The following is an 18,450-nucleotide window of genomic DNA, read 5'->3' as shown; positions in this document are numbered from 1 at the left end:
AGTAGTCTAAATCTAATCTAATTTGTGATATGTTCCTATGCTCTAACTAATTCTAATCCAATGTGCCAAGGGCCAAAAATTCTTAACTTCGCGTTCTTCCAAATTCACAAATCACATCGCCGTCTGCATGTAGCCCGCGTGCTGGTGACCCCTGGTATAGTGGAGCTAAGCTTGGTGTGCAGACGTTAACCATTACGGAAATGCACTGTGATTTGATGTGAACTGAAGTTGATTTTGCTGTATTCACTTCTAACTCACAAAAAACTATATGTGTAGCTCTAAATCTATTCTAATCTAATTGAATTAGAGCCAAATCCTAAAACAGATTTAAGCAAAAGACTATATAGGAATTGCGTTAGTTTTTAATGTGTTCCATCATGAAATGGGTGACGCCATTTGGTTTTATTACTAAGTTTCGAGCTGGGGAGTCAATGATTAGCATGGTAATTCCCTTGATAAAGTTGATGTTTGACGGCATTACTTTTGAAGGTGTTCATCATGAAATAGGTGACGAAATTTGGCATGGTGCATTGGCAAAATGTCATACAACCGCGTACCAAGTTCACGGCGGGGACACAATGTTCAGCATGGCAATGTTTAGCATGGTAATCCCGTTATTAAATTTGAGTATGTATAGGTGCGTGCTATGCTACCGCAAACAGAATTAACGGAATAGTCGATGTTGTACGGCGTTGGTTTTGAAGGTGTTCCATCGTAAAACGGGTGACGAAATTTGGTATGGTACTCCTTAATGATGTTAGCTAACACCATTCCTAGTTTCGCAATTGGGACCGAATCAACAGAATGGTGAGTGTACAACAGTGATAAGCATCGGACGAACTCGCACAGCGTTCGGGCCGGATATTGGCCCATTTTGTGGCAGTCGGACAGGAGTCGGATATTACCAGAGATATTTTTCGGATATTGTCGCATAGTTATACGGATATACGGATATTTCCGGATTGTTGCAACCAGATGTAAGTTTTGATTACAAGACCACAGAAAAAAATCATCAATCCGAAAACCAAATACAGACAGCTGACACCTTGCAATATGACTGGTTGGTAGCACTCTAAAATGTTTGCCAAGAGTCCAAGAAAATATACAATATTATGAGGTCAACCATGTCATCACATTAATCTGCTGAAACATCAAGCATACCAGTCTAACGATATATATTATGTGAACAGATAAAAAAAAAACAATACCCTGCAAACAAAAATACGTATCGTCGACGTATATATTTGGTGGAAATTGGGGACCGTAACGTGACGCTGTATCGTCCTCTCGACGTAATTCTGTGTATACATGGGAACGTCACGTAGACGTTACGGTGATACGTTACAGAGACGTACAGCTATCCCCATGTTGGTCCCGAAATACGTTCCTGATACGTAACCTTTCCACCAATTTCTACGTTCTGGCTGTGCGAATGCTGAGTCACAAAATTGCAGTGGAAAATTTCAGGAAAATGAGTTTATTACCAAACGTTCACGAATAATCACACAAGAAACATGGCCCATTCCACGCATAGTAAATAATGGTACAAAGAGTAAAAGGCAAGCATTGTGCGAGTTTAAACAACAACATTGCAGTCTTTTATACTTAATGTGCCGAACTCGGAGGTAAAATTGAAATATTACAGAATACCAGCTCATGGGTATTAGATAAAAATCACAGGACTTGTACCAAAGCATAACACTAGGGTTGCAATTACTGAAATATACCACACATGCACATTTATCAGAGGTGGTCAGTAGCGAAGAACTTCTACTTTTTATAGAACCGTTTTTTTGGCTACTTGCACTAATTACTCAAGTAGCCATGCTTCATCATTTCTTTTACTTACATTTTACATTGAGGATATTGTAAATTAGAATTATTTTTGGGACATATTTGTATTGTTCTCTGAATAACTGGTCTAAATTTTATCCTTAACACATGAATATGTAACTGAATATATTTTCGAGAGCAGCCACCTCTTATTTTAATGGCAACAGCTAGGCCGAATCTCAAGTACCGAAAACTATCCACTATAGTAATTTTACTACCTTCTTTTTTCATTTCTACTTGACTTAACTTAACCATGTCTTGTATATGGCTGCTTCTTTTTTCGACACCCCGCTTTGTGATCGTAAAAATTCCTGCGCCCCCTTATTGCGATATCAAAAATTATTAAATATAGCAATCAGATTGCTAGGAATCCCAACGGACTACTTTGACAACCTCAGACGATCGAATCAAGGTTCAGTTTTGAGACACAAACCTCAGGAAAAAAAAACATGAAAGGTGCACCTGATCAGGAGTAATCTCGGTTGTACTAGTAGATCATGGTCGTTTTTATTCAACAGTGTAGGACGTGTTGATAAACATGACAATATAGTGAAGAAATTCCAGTATTGGTTGGGGAAACACTTTACCCTAAGCCAATCGCACGTTACTGATACATGAAAAATGTTAGCAAAATCACTTATTTACATTTTTTACTAAGCAGAAACTTGAAGAAACGCTTTACCCTGTGCCAATGGCACGTTACTGTACATGTAAAATGAAGAAACTGTCGTCTTCTCTGAGACTACAAACGCGACTTTTAAGCTCAATCGCCCACTTCATTCTTCTTAACATGAGAACAAGCTCATCAAATCTTATCATATTCATTCCTGAAATGAAAATGTGATCATTGGTAATTCAGAAATAGGCAGTGTTGGGATGACTCGAGTCGCTTTTTTTTGTATGACATGACTTGACTCGAGTCACTTTGCTAAAATGACTTGACTTGACTTGACTCGACATATCAGAAATGTGGATTGACTCGTGAATTTTGCTCCGAGTCATGAGTCAATCCACAAGTCATCAAGTAATCGGTGTCGATAAAAATCATTGTATCTTGCATATGTTCGGATTGTTCGCGAAACGCTGGTGTAACCCTTGAAAGCGATCAATCATTCAATGATCGAACGTTTCACTGAGCCGCGATTGTTCTCTCATAAATAAATTGACCGCAAACGAAGTGATCGAAGCTTACAGCTTACGTTGTCGTTCACTCTAGTAGTAAAGCAATAAAATAGCAAAATGTCCATTTCCGTTCTCTGTTCTTATACCTTTGCCAAACATCTTGTTTTATTTGAATGAATTCGAATATAGTTTATATTGTCATCAACGCATGCTCGAATTATAACATATCTATTTGTAAATGGGTAATGTATGGCATCTTATCAATTCGTTTCTCTATTCTCTATTTTGGCTGGTAACTATAAACTGAGGCTATGCAATTACGTACATAGTTTAATAGTTCTACGTATATGTGAGCGACGCAGCGTCTTCTTGCGTACGTATTTAACTCTATAGTTGTTCATCGGTTCGGAATCAATGACCACTCAATCTGTATTTCAGACAGCTAGCAAATTGCAATGACGTAATCATGCCTCATACTTCGAAAAGGCAACTTGACTTGAAATGTGACTTGACTCGTGACTTGACTTGACTTTACTCGACTCGAGTCACCTTTGAAAATCGATTGACTTGACTTGAGTCAAAATGTGCAATGACTCGTGACTCGAAGGTAGTGACTTGATCCCAACACTGGAAATAGGTGACCAGCTTGTACTATGTCATATCAAATTGAGATAAAGGAGCTGTGTTTCAAAAGCAAAGCAGAAAAAATAGAATCCCATAGCAAGAATATGCAAGGAAATGGTGTGACAGGACCAACATTCAGATCTTGGTTGCTTTTAGACATTATTTAACGTCCATTTGCAAAGTAATATTTATATTTATTACACAAGCTTTCGAAATGCCACTCCATCAGGTGTTAAAGTGCAAAAAGGACCAACATTGTAAAATTCATCATGATTTCATATTAAGACCAGGCAATGCATACCTCATCCACCACTAATTCTTCATCAGCCATGCTTCCATTAGGTGATCTTGATTTCTGCAAGAAGTTCATTGTTACGGACTAGGACTTCGTAGAACAGTATATATGTACGACTAACTTCAAAAACAATACAATGACCTAAATCTTGTGTACAGCAGAATAATTTAATACTATCGAGCACTAATGAACATTATATTCATTGTAATTTAATGCACTTAAAGGGGCACTGCACTCAAAAAATGATGTGGTCTCAAATTGAAGAGCAGAACGAAAAAAAATTTTTGGCCGCAGCCGTTTTCTTCAGAACGCCACCGTAATGGAGCTGCAATTTATTGAAATTTCCAGAGTTGCAGCAGTCGCGGCTCCGGATAATCTCTTAACCCGTTACATGGCACGATGACTTCATCATCGCACTTGCTCGACGCGATTACGCAGAGGACGAACTTTAGATAGTTGTCAGTCGATGTTATGAATGACTCATGTCTTGCACACCAAGGCGGCGCTCAACGTACGGTGTTAGGTCAGGAGGATTTGTGTCTGGAGCTTGTCACGACTCTATAGTATTTGCCAGTTGAATGATACTGAGATGCCGTTACAGTTGTATATTGATGCAGATACAGCTTTCATTTTCAAGATGTATTATTGACTGCACAGTGCACAACCTTTGGAGTAGTGGTCTTGCGGAAGATACAGACACATGATATTTGTTAGACATATTTGCTTCAGAACATCGGCTGACAACTATCTGAAGCTCGTCCTCTGCGTGACTGCGTAATCGCGTCGAGCAAGTGCGACGATGAAGTCATCGTGCCATGTAACGGGTTAAGAGATTAACCGGAGCCGCGACTGCTGCAACTCTGGAAATTTCAATAAATTGCAGCTCCATTACGGTGGCGTTCTGAAGAAAACGGCTGCGGCCAAATTTTTTTTTCGTTCTGCTCTTCAATTTGAGACCACATCATTTTTTGAGTGCAGTGCCCCTTTAACACCAGCTGGGGTATAACAGAATGATTAACCAACAGCGAACTGCGTACCGTCTTGAAAAAACGATTGTAGGACTTCAGGACTTCACTAATCGCAGTTTCTATCTCTTGCATCGTTGCTTTGCCGTGGGCCTTTCTGCATGTACCTACAGTGACAGAAATATAGGGTTAGAGCTGCTTAATTACAATTCCCGCTGTCTGGGACCCTTGCCCTAAAAATTCAATACTTACAGAGCAAAAGGCTATAGATGATCTTATGGTCTTTAAAGCGTTTCTTTCCTTTCTGTCCATTCTTGGAATATTGAACGAGAAGACGTTTTGTTGCAATCTTTTTCAGCACCTCTCGAATTGTCGCCTTTACATCTCGTCCGCCAACCAGCGACAAATACGATACCTGGCAAAACAAGTAATGGAAAAAATAATGAAAATAGATCTCAAATTATATCTTTCAATACAACATCCATTGCAACAGAATATTTATTAAAATTAAACTCGAAGACTTTTCGGGTGCCTCTTTTCAAGAGTTAACGAAAAGTCTTCGAGTGTAATAAATATTCTGTTACAATGGATGTTGTATTGAAAGCTATATTCAAGTTCTGTACCACGAACCAGCTATTCAAATTATATCCTTGGAAATTGAAGTTATAGTAGCATTTTTCAGTGAACGAACAATTACACAAAGAGACATTCGGTAAATTGATCAGATGACATTATATGTTAGCAATTGCATACTTGTTTAAAAACCAGTGGCTCTAGTAATTATAGCAGCTACTTACTGCAGCATCCTTCACTGCTTTATCCTCAAGTTTCTCTTCGATGCCTTTCAATTCATCTGTACTAGTTGCAGGTTTCTCGATAATGCATTCCAAATTCTGTGTGCTGGACTGCGCTGGTAGACACTTTCCAAGTTCAAGCCGAACGAGATGCGCCTTATTTTCAACTACCTTTTCCAAGATGGTTTGCATGCAGATCAAAATTTTCTTCAAGATTTCTGAATAAAATCAAAAATTAACTATCACGCCACTGAGAACCTTCTGACAGACCACGGGTTGGCCATTCGTCTTTAATCTAGGCCCGTATGACATAAAATTGAGTTCGTGGAGTCTTCGCTTGTAAAAAGTTGACAAATGTCACTTTTTATGAAAAAAAATCATTCATGGAACATACCACTATCTGCAGAGTTTGGCCTTTCGGATACCCCGGCGCTTGACATTGCAAACGAAGAGCAACCTATAATAGATGAACAAAACAATACTATTTATTTAATAATTTAACAAAGCAAGTAAACAGCTCCCGAATAGAAAAATTTCAAACGAACCTTCCAACATCGTTTCTATTCGGTGGCGATCAGTACGTCTTGGTGTTGATGTGACTGAAGAAAGTACACAGTCGCATATCGAATGGTTTAAAAAAAAAATTATAACACAAACCTCCCCGTTTCTCCTTGGAGGGTAGCTGTGAACGTTGTTTTGAAGTAGACAATGATGGTTGCGAATGAACTGAAGTATCAGCAGGAGCTACCTCATTGTCAGGAATAACACTGACATTATGGATTCATTGTTTATTTTTATACTACAAATGAAGGTAGACACATAGAAGCATAAAATCAAAAATAATATGATTTTAGCATACCAGAGGAATCGCTATCTAGAATGTCTGCATCTCCAGAAGAATTCATTTTTCTCTGTTTCAACTCTGGTTCACTGATGCTTTCAGGTAGCTGAGGCCATATCAGTGCCGCACTATCAGATGAATCAGCGGCATTCTTGCGCTTAAGTGGCAGAGGTTGTTGGTTGGCTTCCTCGTTATCTACATGTGAACATTTTAAATCAAGATAAAATATAAAGTTAAATGTAGATTTGATTGTAATCCAGGCTGTGGTCAGTAATTTTTATAGGATTTGAAGGTGGTTGAACTGGGAACCTGGACTATTGACAAGAATACCACAAACCTGTGGATGTATTTGCCAACCCATAGGAAAATTCAGGATGCTTTTTCTTTTTAATTTTTCTCTTTCGCGATATTAGCGTCTCACTTTCACTCTCGAGTGCGGATGTAGACTCCGCTCTCTTATTCGCTGCGAGTGCAGCAGCGTACGTGTCTGAAAAGTGGAACAGAGGTGACGAAGTATAGACACAGAAGTGGTCAGCAACCATGTACTTGTACTTTCCTAAAGCATCCGAGTAAGCCTGGCCTACTTGCACTAATTAATCAAGGATAGGCATTCGGGGTACTTCCACTCTGTAGATAACAACTATGCATATGCAGATCAGGACCAGCACCTATTTGTAGAGTCAATAATCATGATACATGTGTCGCGAAAATGCACATAGCAGTTACAAAATAAGCCACCTCTTCTGTGGTAATGCAACCCCTCTACTTGTTTAAAGTACTCAAATCAATACTACTGCTTGTGATTAACTGCATGTATATATTGTATACACTATATCATAAGCTATTAATCCCATACCAGTCTCATATAATTTGCGAACTGCATAATTATCCCATGTCTGCGCATTGGGCGGGATATTCTTCTGAGCATACTGAGCGGATTTAACTGTCCCTGGCCAATAACACCACAATGTCTAAAAAATAGAAGGTGAGGATCGTCAGAGCTAGCTAGCCATAAGACAAACTTACTTTATCAGCATCAGATTGAAATAACCAATCGCTGGATACAATTGCACATGAGCAATCTATTATAAATTCTACCACAGAAAACCGCATTGTCAGGAAATATAGAACTCGAGAAGATTTAGGAAACCTGAAAATATATATAATTTTGTTAGGACGAATTTCACATATTTTTCGCAAATTCACGATATAAATCTCAAACATGCAATATTGATAAAAATAGTATATGAAAATCACTTTGCTTTATACGGATAGCCGGTGTTCTAATATCACAATTTCGTACAGATTTAATTACATATTGTCGAGAGTGAACTTTGTATACACCAATTAACCGGGAATCCATGGGTGACTTGAAATATGGCATAGCATTCAGGTACACTTTTCAGTAGCTTACATCAGAGGGGCCAGTGCTTATAACTTCACAACATGCACCACTGATCGATACAAAGGCATTTTCTGGGAATACAAGTTGTTCGAGTTTTTCGTCCATCTGCCAACTTATTAATTATTTGAATCAAAGGCTCTTTCCCAGATCGTACCATTTTTTTTAATTGGTGCAGGTAGTTTTCGAACGGAAACGCGCTACAATTGTCCAAACCCAAAAATAATTTTGCATCATCTGCAAGATGAATTAGGGCGTGAACATTGTAGACTAGAAATTGATCACCATAAAGTGATTTGCAATTCTCCACAAATGACACTAATAGTTCTTCAGCAAAATCAGCATATTTCCTTACCAAGGTTGGTGATATCAAAATACAAAGGGCAGAGCTGAATTGAAGAAAGTGATTAAACAGTTCGGGACCGAGTATTCCTTTCAGAACCACCCTACCAGTGTATAGCATAAATTGCCTGTATTCTGTGGCTTTCCAGTGTGCAATTTCACTTAATGACCTTGGCTTACGTGCAAACCACTTCGGAATGCAACTTCTCAGGTATACCAACTTGGAACTAATTTCTGCAATGTTGCTATTCGAAAGCCTCGTTTTTTTGCTTCCGTTGATCCAGGCATGCAGAAGTCGTTTCGTGACACCAAGACATGCTAGGTGCATATATTCTATAGGAAACTGCCTCACCATGTCTATTGCTAATGAAGAGAATGGGGTTTGGCCATGATGATGTTCAGGCTGTTCATGATTACGAAATGAGGCATCTGTCCTCGGAGTTATATTTACAGTTTCACGGTATATTACTTTTCCGCACCAGTCTCCCTTCTGCGTACATCTGTCGCAGCCATAATAGCCAGAACACAATTTCACGTTCTTGACCATAGCCCGGGCCGGACAATCACAAACAATACATCGCAAAATCACACGGATATTACGGTTCTTAACAGTAATGCCATTTTCCATAACATCCTTCATGTCTGAAACACAGTCCTTCAGAAAATCAAGATTACTGGGCTTAGCTAGTCCATAGCATATAGCAATGGGAACCACTACAGTGGGATTCACATGAATGGCACATAGAATGGGCCAAACACACTTTGGACTGCTTTTGAACAGAGGCAGTCCATCTATATTAAGAGAGATTTCAATTTCCCCAAGACTGCGAATTGAATAATCATCTAGTGCGACTTGGATCTGAGAACGTAGGCCAAGATATACATAGCAGACATGGGGTGATTGGACGATTAATCGCACCCAGCTATTTGCATTCTTGCCAGGTCATTGACTGCCGTACCCCAAATTTCCCAATAGGGTGGGGAGCGAGCTCGAAAGGGACTGAAAAGTATTTCGTAAACCATCATAAATTATAGAGTATTTTCGAGAGATTTAATTAACTTGAAAATTGTGTTTTTTCAAGTTGTAAAATTATGCCATATTTGTGTAATGCTTTCGAAAAGACATGTTGTATGAGCCTATGGACAATTGCCGCTCGATTTAGCCGACATATATCGATATAGGGGGTTGGAACCCCTCAAAATAGTCGGTTCAACACTTATATTAAAGATATTTCGTCAAAGAAGCTATATTTACCCTATATTTTCAATTGTCAATGTCAATTCACATTCGTGACGTCATTGCTTAAAAAAGAAACAATGAAAACATGTTTTAAACAATGGCCGTCTTTTAAACATGTTTGCTTTATATTGATTTTTGTTTTAAAAGCAGCCTTAATTTATAGTAAAAGGGATTTAGGTTCCAATCAATAACGTGCCACGACACACCAAAGACATATGCAGTTTCGACCAACACGCGACTTCACGAAGTGTGCTACTAAAGAAAGACCTTGGCCCAAACCTAGAGTATGTGCCCATTTTCAATCGCCGCGCTGGGTGGGCGTGACTAATAGTCTTGTCCTTCCAATCTGAGCCCACCATGCAAATGCCACTCCTGGGCACCCACAGAGCATTAAAGACATGACAATTTGTGTGTGCGTCGAACGAAAGTCTGCTTTTAGTCTGCTACGTTTTGGATACAACAATATCTTTTGATTATATAGCATACCGAATGCCATGAATTAACAACATACACCAAATTAATTATAACAAGATACCTGAACGTAAATCTGACCATCGGGGGCAGAGATAGGATTGAAAATTAATAATAATATAATGCAATTACCAATATAATGTTATTGACGGCATTCAGTCTTCAACTTGAAAATATCACCCTATGGGGGCCAAAGACCAACGTTTGGACTGGGAGACGAATTGCTGTTTTGGTTCTGATTCTAACTATATCCCACGCTAACATGATATATAAGCCCATGGCTATGACGGCAGGTCCCTATGTTGAGTAAAGGATAGTGAAATAACGATTGGCACCCGTTTCAAGTAGAGTCATATGAGAATAAGATGAAGAGAGCATAAAACTCTGCCTTCAACTTAATACAGATACTGTACTGCAAGCGGCCGTTACGAAAAACGGCAAAAACGGCTCGGTTATGATATTAAACAGTAGCTGTTGATGTTTAATGCTTCGTTTTATTTGACGAGTACAAAATTTCAAATCTTTGTCCGGTGTACGTACAGTCGTACATACGTACTACATGGGCCTACTGCTCGCCAATCAGTAACGGTCAGACTGCGTCTAACTAAGCATAACGAAACATCAATACACAAGTTACTATTTTAAACTAGGCAAGTGGTGAATAATTATCCTGCTGCAGTGGCGTGTGGAACGTGTTGATAAGCTGATAAACAGCACGGCGGGTGTTCTTACAATCACACTAATGTACGTACATCGAATATCTATTTACTGTGGATACTTGTTACGCAATGACTAGCAAAGCTGATAGGCTACTTCTGACGTAATAATGAGCAATGGCATTTGAAAATAAGACGTTTGTGCTATCACGTAATTGGTATAACTATAACATCTCTTCCTTGTTCACGAATATTCATTTCATTTCATAGTCCTTGTACGAATAAAAAGTAATCGTTCTTTCACCAAAAAATCGATTAGATATGGGAAGTAGTCGATTACGATTACGATTACTTGAAAATGTTGTAATCGTCGTAGTCGATTACGATTACTAATCGCGATTACCCCATGTCTGATACATAGTCAAGAGATGATCTGGTTTCTATAGTCCTTATAACACTGCTTTGATCAGGTCTTCTCAAAAGTGTAGCTGCCGTTAAAGGGAGGGTATCGAAACCATGTTTGTTCCGAATTTTCAGCATCGAAGTGACATGAGCATGAGGCACATGATTTTGAATTGCCCAATTACGCAGGTCTTCTTCTGGAGTCTCAGATTCATCAATGTCAACGGATAGCGAAGCATCAAATGACAATGTTGGGCAACTATCCGAGTCAGAGCCCTCATAAGGAGTTGAATCAGACAGAGTGACGATAGGAACAGCCGGCTCAGCATGTAATGGAGTGACAGCATGAAATTTACCAGATGGTGGACTCTCACTACCTGTAGATAAAGCAACACATGGTCATTTCAAGCATTTATCTACATAATGAAATGTTTACAACAACTGAGGAGCTATTGCAAGAATGAGCACCTAAAACATTACGTTTATCTCAAGTAAATGTGTTGTCACTCAATTTCTTTCTTTTAATATTGTTAGCCCCTCCTGATAAAAAATACCGCCTAATAAACCAGATTGAGTCGAACTATATTCCCAGCAATTGCGAGAGAAAGTGTCGCCCAATATGCGACCTCACGTTTGCGCTCGCAGAAAGACCGTCGACGATGAAACTTATGCGAGGCCGCTACTTATCTGAATGCGAAATTATAAGATCTTCCAATGTTGCGTTAATTGAAATATGATCTGCGCGCGCGTTGACGATGTCGTAACTCACTCTCAGTAATTTGAGGCGCGCCTACGAAGAGACATACTCGGGATGCTATTAATCGTAGAGTACAACATTCGCGTTATATTTTAATATAACAGGGATATGCATATGCGTATAGAGTTGTTAACACGGGCGAGGTTATCTGATTCTTGTAGTAGAAGCATTTGAGCATACAATTAGCCCCATAAATCAGGTAGAATTCAGAACATGCTTTGTTGACGAAACATCCCCCCCCCCCCTTATCCTCGGCTGGCTACGTCCAGTACCCCTGATCTATGGGCTGGGAGAAAACAGTTTCATTCCAAAATTTACACAAGTGATTTCATACCACCATCAAAAAATGATCAAGAACAATACAGTGCCAATATCAGTTGGTTTATAGAACTTGAATCGTTATTTGCAGAAACACCGAATAAATATCAACACTTATATGATACTTGATACTCTTCACACTGTGAAGTGTCATTGTTTTTGTTAGCTGAAGACTGCTTCAGTAATTTAGTAGCAGCAGTCCATCTCCTTTTGTAAGCCAAACGGCATCTTTTCCGACATTTAGGCATACTAAACTGTAGCTGATTCAACAGGGTAGAATATTATTGAGGCTGTTAGAGACTGGGTGTATCTATTTGTGTACATATCAAGACTTCACGAGTTATCAATAGAAATCCACTTTCTACTAAATATCGATATCACCAATAAATTCGACATGTTTGAAAGGAACACTGATTGGTAATAATCAATGATAATGTCTTTTTGGATAAGGAGGCATCCTTGCACACCCCATGAATTAATGTGGAACAGATGAATAGGCTACAATTACCGAAGAAATCACACACCTACACTACAAAAAAAGTTAGACAAATTTGGTCTCAAATGTAAGATAAGAGGGTGATTTGGTCTGATTTTCAGCAATTTCAGTCTTGCTGATGAAGTGAGGTCTTAAAATTGAGACTGATTCAGCTTTTCAAGACCATATAAAATTGTCACAATCATTCGGTCTTAAAAATCAGACCAATAAAGCGCATCTTATAAGACATATTGTGCTCTCTTTCATGCTTCCACTTTGCTCAACATTGAAAGGGATGCCTCCAAATCGTTGCTACTATTTTCGATCAATTGTTGTCTTACTTTTGAGACAGAAAGTATTTGGTAAGACTAATTGGTATTTAAGACTTTTTTTGTAGAAAATCTATTTGAGACAGTAAGACAAAATTTGTCTTAATTTTTTTGTAGTGTAATCATTAGTCTCGATACATTATTGCGCAAAATTCCCTCTTCAGTCTTCACTCACGCAGGCTAACACGGAGAGAATAACAGCTCTCAGAGTATACTGTTACTGCGCCCCTAAAAGCTGACTGGTAGATTCTAATCAGGTCAAGATTCAAAGTTCAAAATACTTCTTGGAGTTAAAATGCCTAGCAGGCTGGACATCCCTGCCTTTGGCTGTCATTTCAACAGATATTGCTCCGTACTTGAAAAAAACCGAATGCACTTTCATAGACACACAATTCAAATAATTAAGCTATTTTAATAAAACTCGACAGTGAAATACTAGAAAATATTGACAATCATTGTTATGTCGAAAAGACTAAGGTTTGCAAAGAAGATTGGCCTTCTTAAACTATGTGAATACAAAACGACACAAGCAGCTCACCTTCCCTGCAGTACTGTGCCTATATACAGCTCATGTGAGAGACAGTATATTAATGTCTATACTTATAAGTAACCGAACTATGTTTTATACGTAGAATATATAAACTACTGTAGCATGTACCGTTTACTTTCCGGCATTACTTTATAGCTAAATTGTTGCTCGAGCAGCAATAACTGCGATTAAACCCTGAACGCAACTAAGACCAAACCCACGGACACAACTGCTGCAAGCCACCGTAGTAAGACCGCGCTCTTTGTCTGGCGGCATCAAACCTGCGCGCCAAAATTGTTCGCGCGGGTAAAAGGCCCTACGTCACTCAGCAACATCTCGTGAAATCGGAAAAGTGAAGAATTTCAACGATGGTAGCCGCGGTACGTAATGCAGTGGATCTCGGGGCCGTGCGTGAGCATGTTGGATTTTCGTATTTGGCATTCAGTGAATTGGATCTGAATACTACAATTGCAATGGAATGAGATGGAATGACTTATCGTCTACAGGAAAAATATTGCATGATGCCTTAATTCCAGGATGCTGTGACTCGAATCATGATTATCACCGTAATGTCACTTCCGGATGACATGCGCGCTAATTTACACTCCCCCAAAGAAATATTATCATTAATTTATGATTCGCAAGCCTCACAGTTTGAATTAGCTACCAACGAAATATCCGTCACCAATTTCCCCGTTTCGCTACCTTTTTGGTAACGTGACAAAACGAACATATACGTAAATTGTTTGCGGGGTAGTGGTCGTATATGATTGTGATTGAAGCATTTCGCATATTTTCGAAATTTTTTCCATCGTGGTGACAACCTTCAGTGACTTCACGTTTTTCAACACCCTGCAAAAAGAACGGGCACCTTTTATAAAATATATAACAGTGAAGTGAAGACAGTTGTCTGCAAATATTCACAACTCAATATTGAAACGCAGCTAATTTTGAGGAGCTTTTCTCGGCGTCAGACTATGTAATCACGATCGAGATATGAAGTGACTAAGCATTATCTATATCAAAATATAAGGATAGCTATTTATACTTACTTTTGAATGAGACAGCATTTACCGTCCATCATGCGAATGGTGTGTTCCTTTACATCAACCCCACCAGTAAGCTTGGAATAATGCGCAAGCGCAACCATATACTGATCTTCAAACAGGATGAGCCACTTAATCCTGATTGCGGATGCCGACGCACGTTCACTGATTATTGATCGCTTCAGCCGATAAGTTGTTGCCATCAATGATCTCACTCTTCCAGTGTCTCGTACGGTTTTCCTGATTTCTTCGAGCAGCCATTGCTGGTCCATTTCCAATTCTTTCAGATTATTACAGTAGTATAGGGGGCAACCAATTAATGTAGCCGTATTCTTGCACATCATTCTTTTTTATTTTATCAACACTTGAATTGTTCATATTCTGGTCCTTTGATTTATTCTTTCGCCGTTCATTTTTCACTACCTAGCTATTATATAGCTGGCTCGCAAGTGAATCGTGACGACTGCCGATGTGAACACCACAGGCGATATAATAATTCCCCGATTCATAGCTCCGTTTACATTTCACAGCATTGGTATCAAGCATCCGGTCGTCTGCAATTGAACTATTCAATGCATTTTCAGTACTATAGTAAGCAGAACCATATTCTGATGGTGTTCAATAACGGTAGGATTTCAGTTAACGTGGCTCGAAAACGACGAAACCACAGCATACCTTTTAAAACCGTTGCAAAATGGACATTCAACTGTAATTCCAGATCCAATATGGCCTTTCAAGTGACAAAACAGCCCATGATGACCGGAGTTTCATTCCACATATTCTCACAGGGCATCGCAAATCCGCTTCCGTTTGTTTGTGGAATGCCACCAAATATACCGCGCCACCAGCATGAGTTTCGTTTCAATCCCAGGGCCCAGGCTAACAAACGCCCAATACTAAATTCGCGGTACGGTATACTTGAGCTGCGTGAACTAAAACTTCTCTGTTTTTCAATCAATCTTGGCGAATACTCCAATCGTCACGAGCAACCTTCCATTTAGTTCCTTATTCTGGGAAAGCAACCCTTCTGTCACACACGCAACCATTTGCTGAAAACAACCGCTGTTTCCACCCTGGTGATTCCTAACCTCAATCTTCATCGCTAATCCCCAGAGATTTTGAGCAAAAGGACTATCGCTGGGTTCCCGCCTGAATAGTTCCTGTTGTTATTAAAGTTGAAAATGACGATAAGCCTTAAAATCGATGTCCCACATTACATTCTATTCTGAAGCCTACTTGGTGTTGGAACGGCTGGCCTACAGAAATTATGTCAATATGAACCTATTGATTGTTGCGATATTGAATTCCTATTTCTATTAAATGCCTATTTTCAATATGCTGATTTTCAGCAATCTCTGACACGCCCTGCTAAAACCGCACTGGCAAGATCGTAGCACTCTACGCGTTTGTGTAACCCTACTGTATATGGAATTACAATTTTATCAAAATCTCTCCTTCTTGACCACAAGAAATGCCAACACATACATGTGACAAATGAAATAATTTACGGATTGCTTCCGTGAATCGAGTTATGATCTCATGTCCGTAATTGAATACAGCGTAAAGAACAGTAAATTTCCTTACGTCCACGTATGTAAACTCGTTTACTGCTTAAAAAGGTGTAAATTTACGGATTTTTCTAACAGTGCAGTCTCGAGTCATTTGACTTGGTCCGAGTCATGGGAAATAACTCGAGTACAAGTCGAATTAATGAGTCGAGTCATTTTTGATTTTTAAGAAAATGACTCGAGTCACCAAAAAATCGCGACCCTGCATAAGACCAACTTCAATTATGCTTCTTAAACGCGACAACCCGCTCCGCATCAACTACTAAATAACGGGTTTACCCCCGACTCCAGTAAGCAAATATTTGGCTGTACAAAACTTCTTTGAATTTAAACTTTGGGCTTCCTATTTATTTATGACATGCCCGCTCGTCCTTTATGGGTGATGAACAGAGATGGCCACAGTCCGGTTCAGGAGCCGGAGCCGGAGCAGGATTTTAATGAATTTTACTGTGGCCGGATCGGAGCCGGATTCTGAAATTGCCATATGAGCCGGATTTAAACAGGATTTGATATTCATAACAAATATTGGGTGATATATATTCAATGAAAAAAGCTGCTTCGATATTATTTCCGTAGTTAAATGCATTCATTGCTATGGATCAAGCCCAGGTTGGTTCCGACAATAAATGACAACGTTGAAACCGCTGATACCGGTCACGGCGTTGAAATGAGTAAGCAACATAAGTAAAGTTTCTGCAATGATGAGATTGCTGCTGGATGAGATGAGGACGAAGGCAGGCTCCAGCGAGCGAGCTGCAGAAGTGTTTGTTGGAATTAAGTTGTTCCTCCGATATTGATTCTTGTACTTCATGTTCATCAGCCATTAGGGTACTTGATATCAGTTGTCAGGATGACAGAAAAGCGAGGTATCGGTATTGTTGCAGAATGCTGGTGGTTCTGATTTCTGATGTCATTTGGAATGATTGTGTGGTGTGGTAATGTATGAATATATGCTGGCATGGTCAATTGGTCATGTTTATGATTTCGGAAACACACTAGAACTGAAGTACCACCGGTACTCTATGATTGATTGTGCACATCAATATGCTGATTACCGTATATAATATTATATATATTTCCTATTCATTGCTGCTCTATCAAGTGATCATTTTGATTGATTCATTCAATTTGTTTGATACATGTCTGTTCTGTGAAAATTTAGTTCCATTCTTCAGTAGTACTATAGGCCTAGTTGTCTTGGCCAAGTCACAATGCACAATATCTGATTTTGTTGTTGGCATCATGGCATGCCTGGGTTACTATGTTTACTCTCTCCGTAAAGCAACTAATATTGCTTTTTCTGTTCTCACAGTTTTTTAGCTCATTTCCCCTGCCTAGTTCCTACTACTCGTATTTATATTCAAGATACATACCGTACCTAACATTGTTGATTCGAAATGTGATATAAATCAACCCTTGTAAGGCATTACTTGATACTAATTTGTTGATTATAATGTACTTGATACTAATTTGTTGATTATAATGTTCATATCTGTTTTGCAGGCTATAATTAATGTGAAATAGCACTAAAGCAATAGCAGGATTTTTTCGGATCCTAATTTTGTTGCTCAACTGTCGGACTCCGAAATGCTATTTGACTGTCGGATCAGGACGGATACGGATTCCCAAAATATGGAATCCGCCCATCTCTGGTGATGAAGACACATAGTATTCACGCCACTGATTGACTTCATTTATGAATATTAAGCACAGACCGTGTAATTCCGATTCGGGATATGAGAATGGTGATAAGGAAGGTTTGGTGACTTCTGGTGACAATAACTGTTACGGCTTAATTTGCTACATTGACATTATTTTGATTCTGGATTACGCATCCGAGGTATGTAGGCTGCGTAATCGCTGCATATTAATCAACAGGCTTCGTTTGTTTGTTTGTTTTTGAGGTATTAATGGTGTGTGTAGACTACTACGGTCATTTACACCAGGCCAATTTTCATCGTTTTTATTCCGTAGCTGCCGACTTGAAGCACCGCCCACTGCTAGGTTTTGATAAGACGTACAGTCGTACACAACTTAGACAGATGATATGGTGAGGAGGAGCCTAGATAAACCTCCAACACGTGAGTACGAATTCTGGAGTTGACCTCGGTCGGACTCGAACCCACATCCCATTGGTGTTGCAGTCATGGATTATACCACTACGCTATTTCGCCACGATGAGCAGGCGCGAGAGTAAACGAATTGCAGGTTCAGTGTGCACAGCCTTTGGCGTTAGTGTACGCAATAACAGTAAAAAGTAGGCTTTATGTGTTGAATTCCAATCAACTTTTCGCGGGCCGCACTTCGCTCAGGTCTCTCGAAGACCATACTTGCAAATAAACGGTTGCATAGTTTATAAATTTTTGGTTGATTTCAATTTTTGAAGGTCCACCGGTCCACCAGCTATTTTTTGAAATTTCACCGGTCCGCGAGGTGAAAAA

The 18,450-nt window shown here is 39.3% G+C and overlaps 3 protein-coding genes and 1 long non-coding RNA gene across 5 annotated transcripts in view; 1 reads left to right on the top strand and 3 right to left on the bottom strand.

Moving 5' to 3' along the window:
* LOC145447823 (uncharacterized) overlaps positions 1 to 18,450 on the bottom strand; it is a 245,308-nt gene that overhangs the window by 53,019 nt on the left and 173,839 nt on the right. The gene's annotated exons all lie outside the window — the stretch shown is intronic.
* The window catches only part of LOC145447847 (uncharacterized), a 287,550-nt gene that overhangs the window by 143,481 nt on the left and 125,619 nt on the right, over positions 1 to 18,450 (bottom strand). The window lies entirely within an intron of this gene.
* The window catches only part of LOC145447828 (uncharacterized), a 119,096-nt gene that overhangs the window by 18,714 nt on the left and 81,932 nt on the right, over positions 1 to 18,450 (top strand). The gene's annotated exons all lie outside the window — the stretch shown is intronic.
* LOC145447825 (uncharacterized) lies at positions 1,462 to 7,950 on the bottom strand. Of its 2 annotated transcripts, XM_080326102.1 has the most exons (10): positions 7,501 to 7,950; positions 7,331 to 7,445; positions 6,291 to 6,961; positions 6,179 to 6,232; positions 6,028 to 6,090; positions 5,637 to 5,851; positions 5,092 to 5,254; positions 4,912 to 5,006; positions 3,881 to 3,934; positions 1,462 to 2,660 (listed from the first exon to the last, which is right to left on the bottom strand). In XM_080326102.1, exons 4-10 carry the CDS (start codon positions 6,186 to 6,188, stop codon positions 2,655 to 2,657), a joined length of 606 nt encoding a protein of 201 aa, XP_080182228.1. In that variant the 5' UTR covers positions 6,189 to 6,232; positions 6,291 to 6,961; positions 7,331 to 7,445; positions 7,501 to 7,950; the 3' UTR covers positions 1,462 to 2,654. The 2 variants fall into 2 exon arrangements, with proteins under 2 accessions (XP_080182228.1, XP_080182227.1); XM_080326101.1 differs by lacking the exon at positions 1,462 to 2,660 and having other exon boundaries at positions 2,707 to 3,934.

Source organism: Botryllus schlosseri, chromosome 10, assembly GCF_051294905.1.
Source record: "Botryllus schlosseri isolate E-star chromosome 10, Bs_hap1, whole genome shotgun sequence".
Classification (NCBI taxonomy): Eukaryota; Metazoa; Chordata; class Ascidiacea; order Stolidobranchia; family Styelidae; genus Botryllus; species Botryllus schlosseri.
Note: the sequence above shows the minus strand (reverse complement) of the source record. Positions and strands in the feature narration are given on the sequence as shown.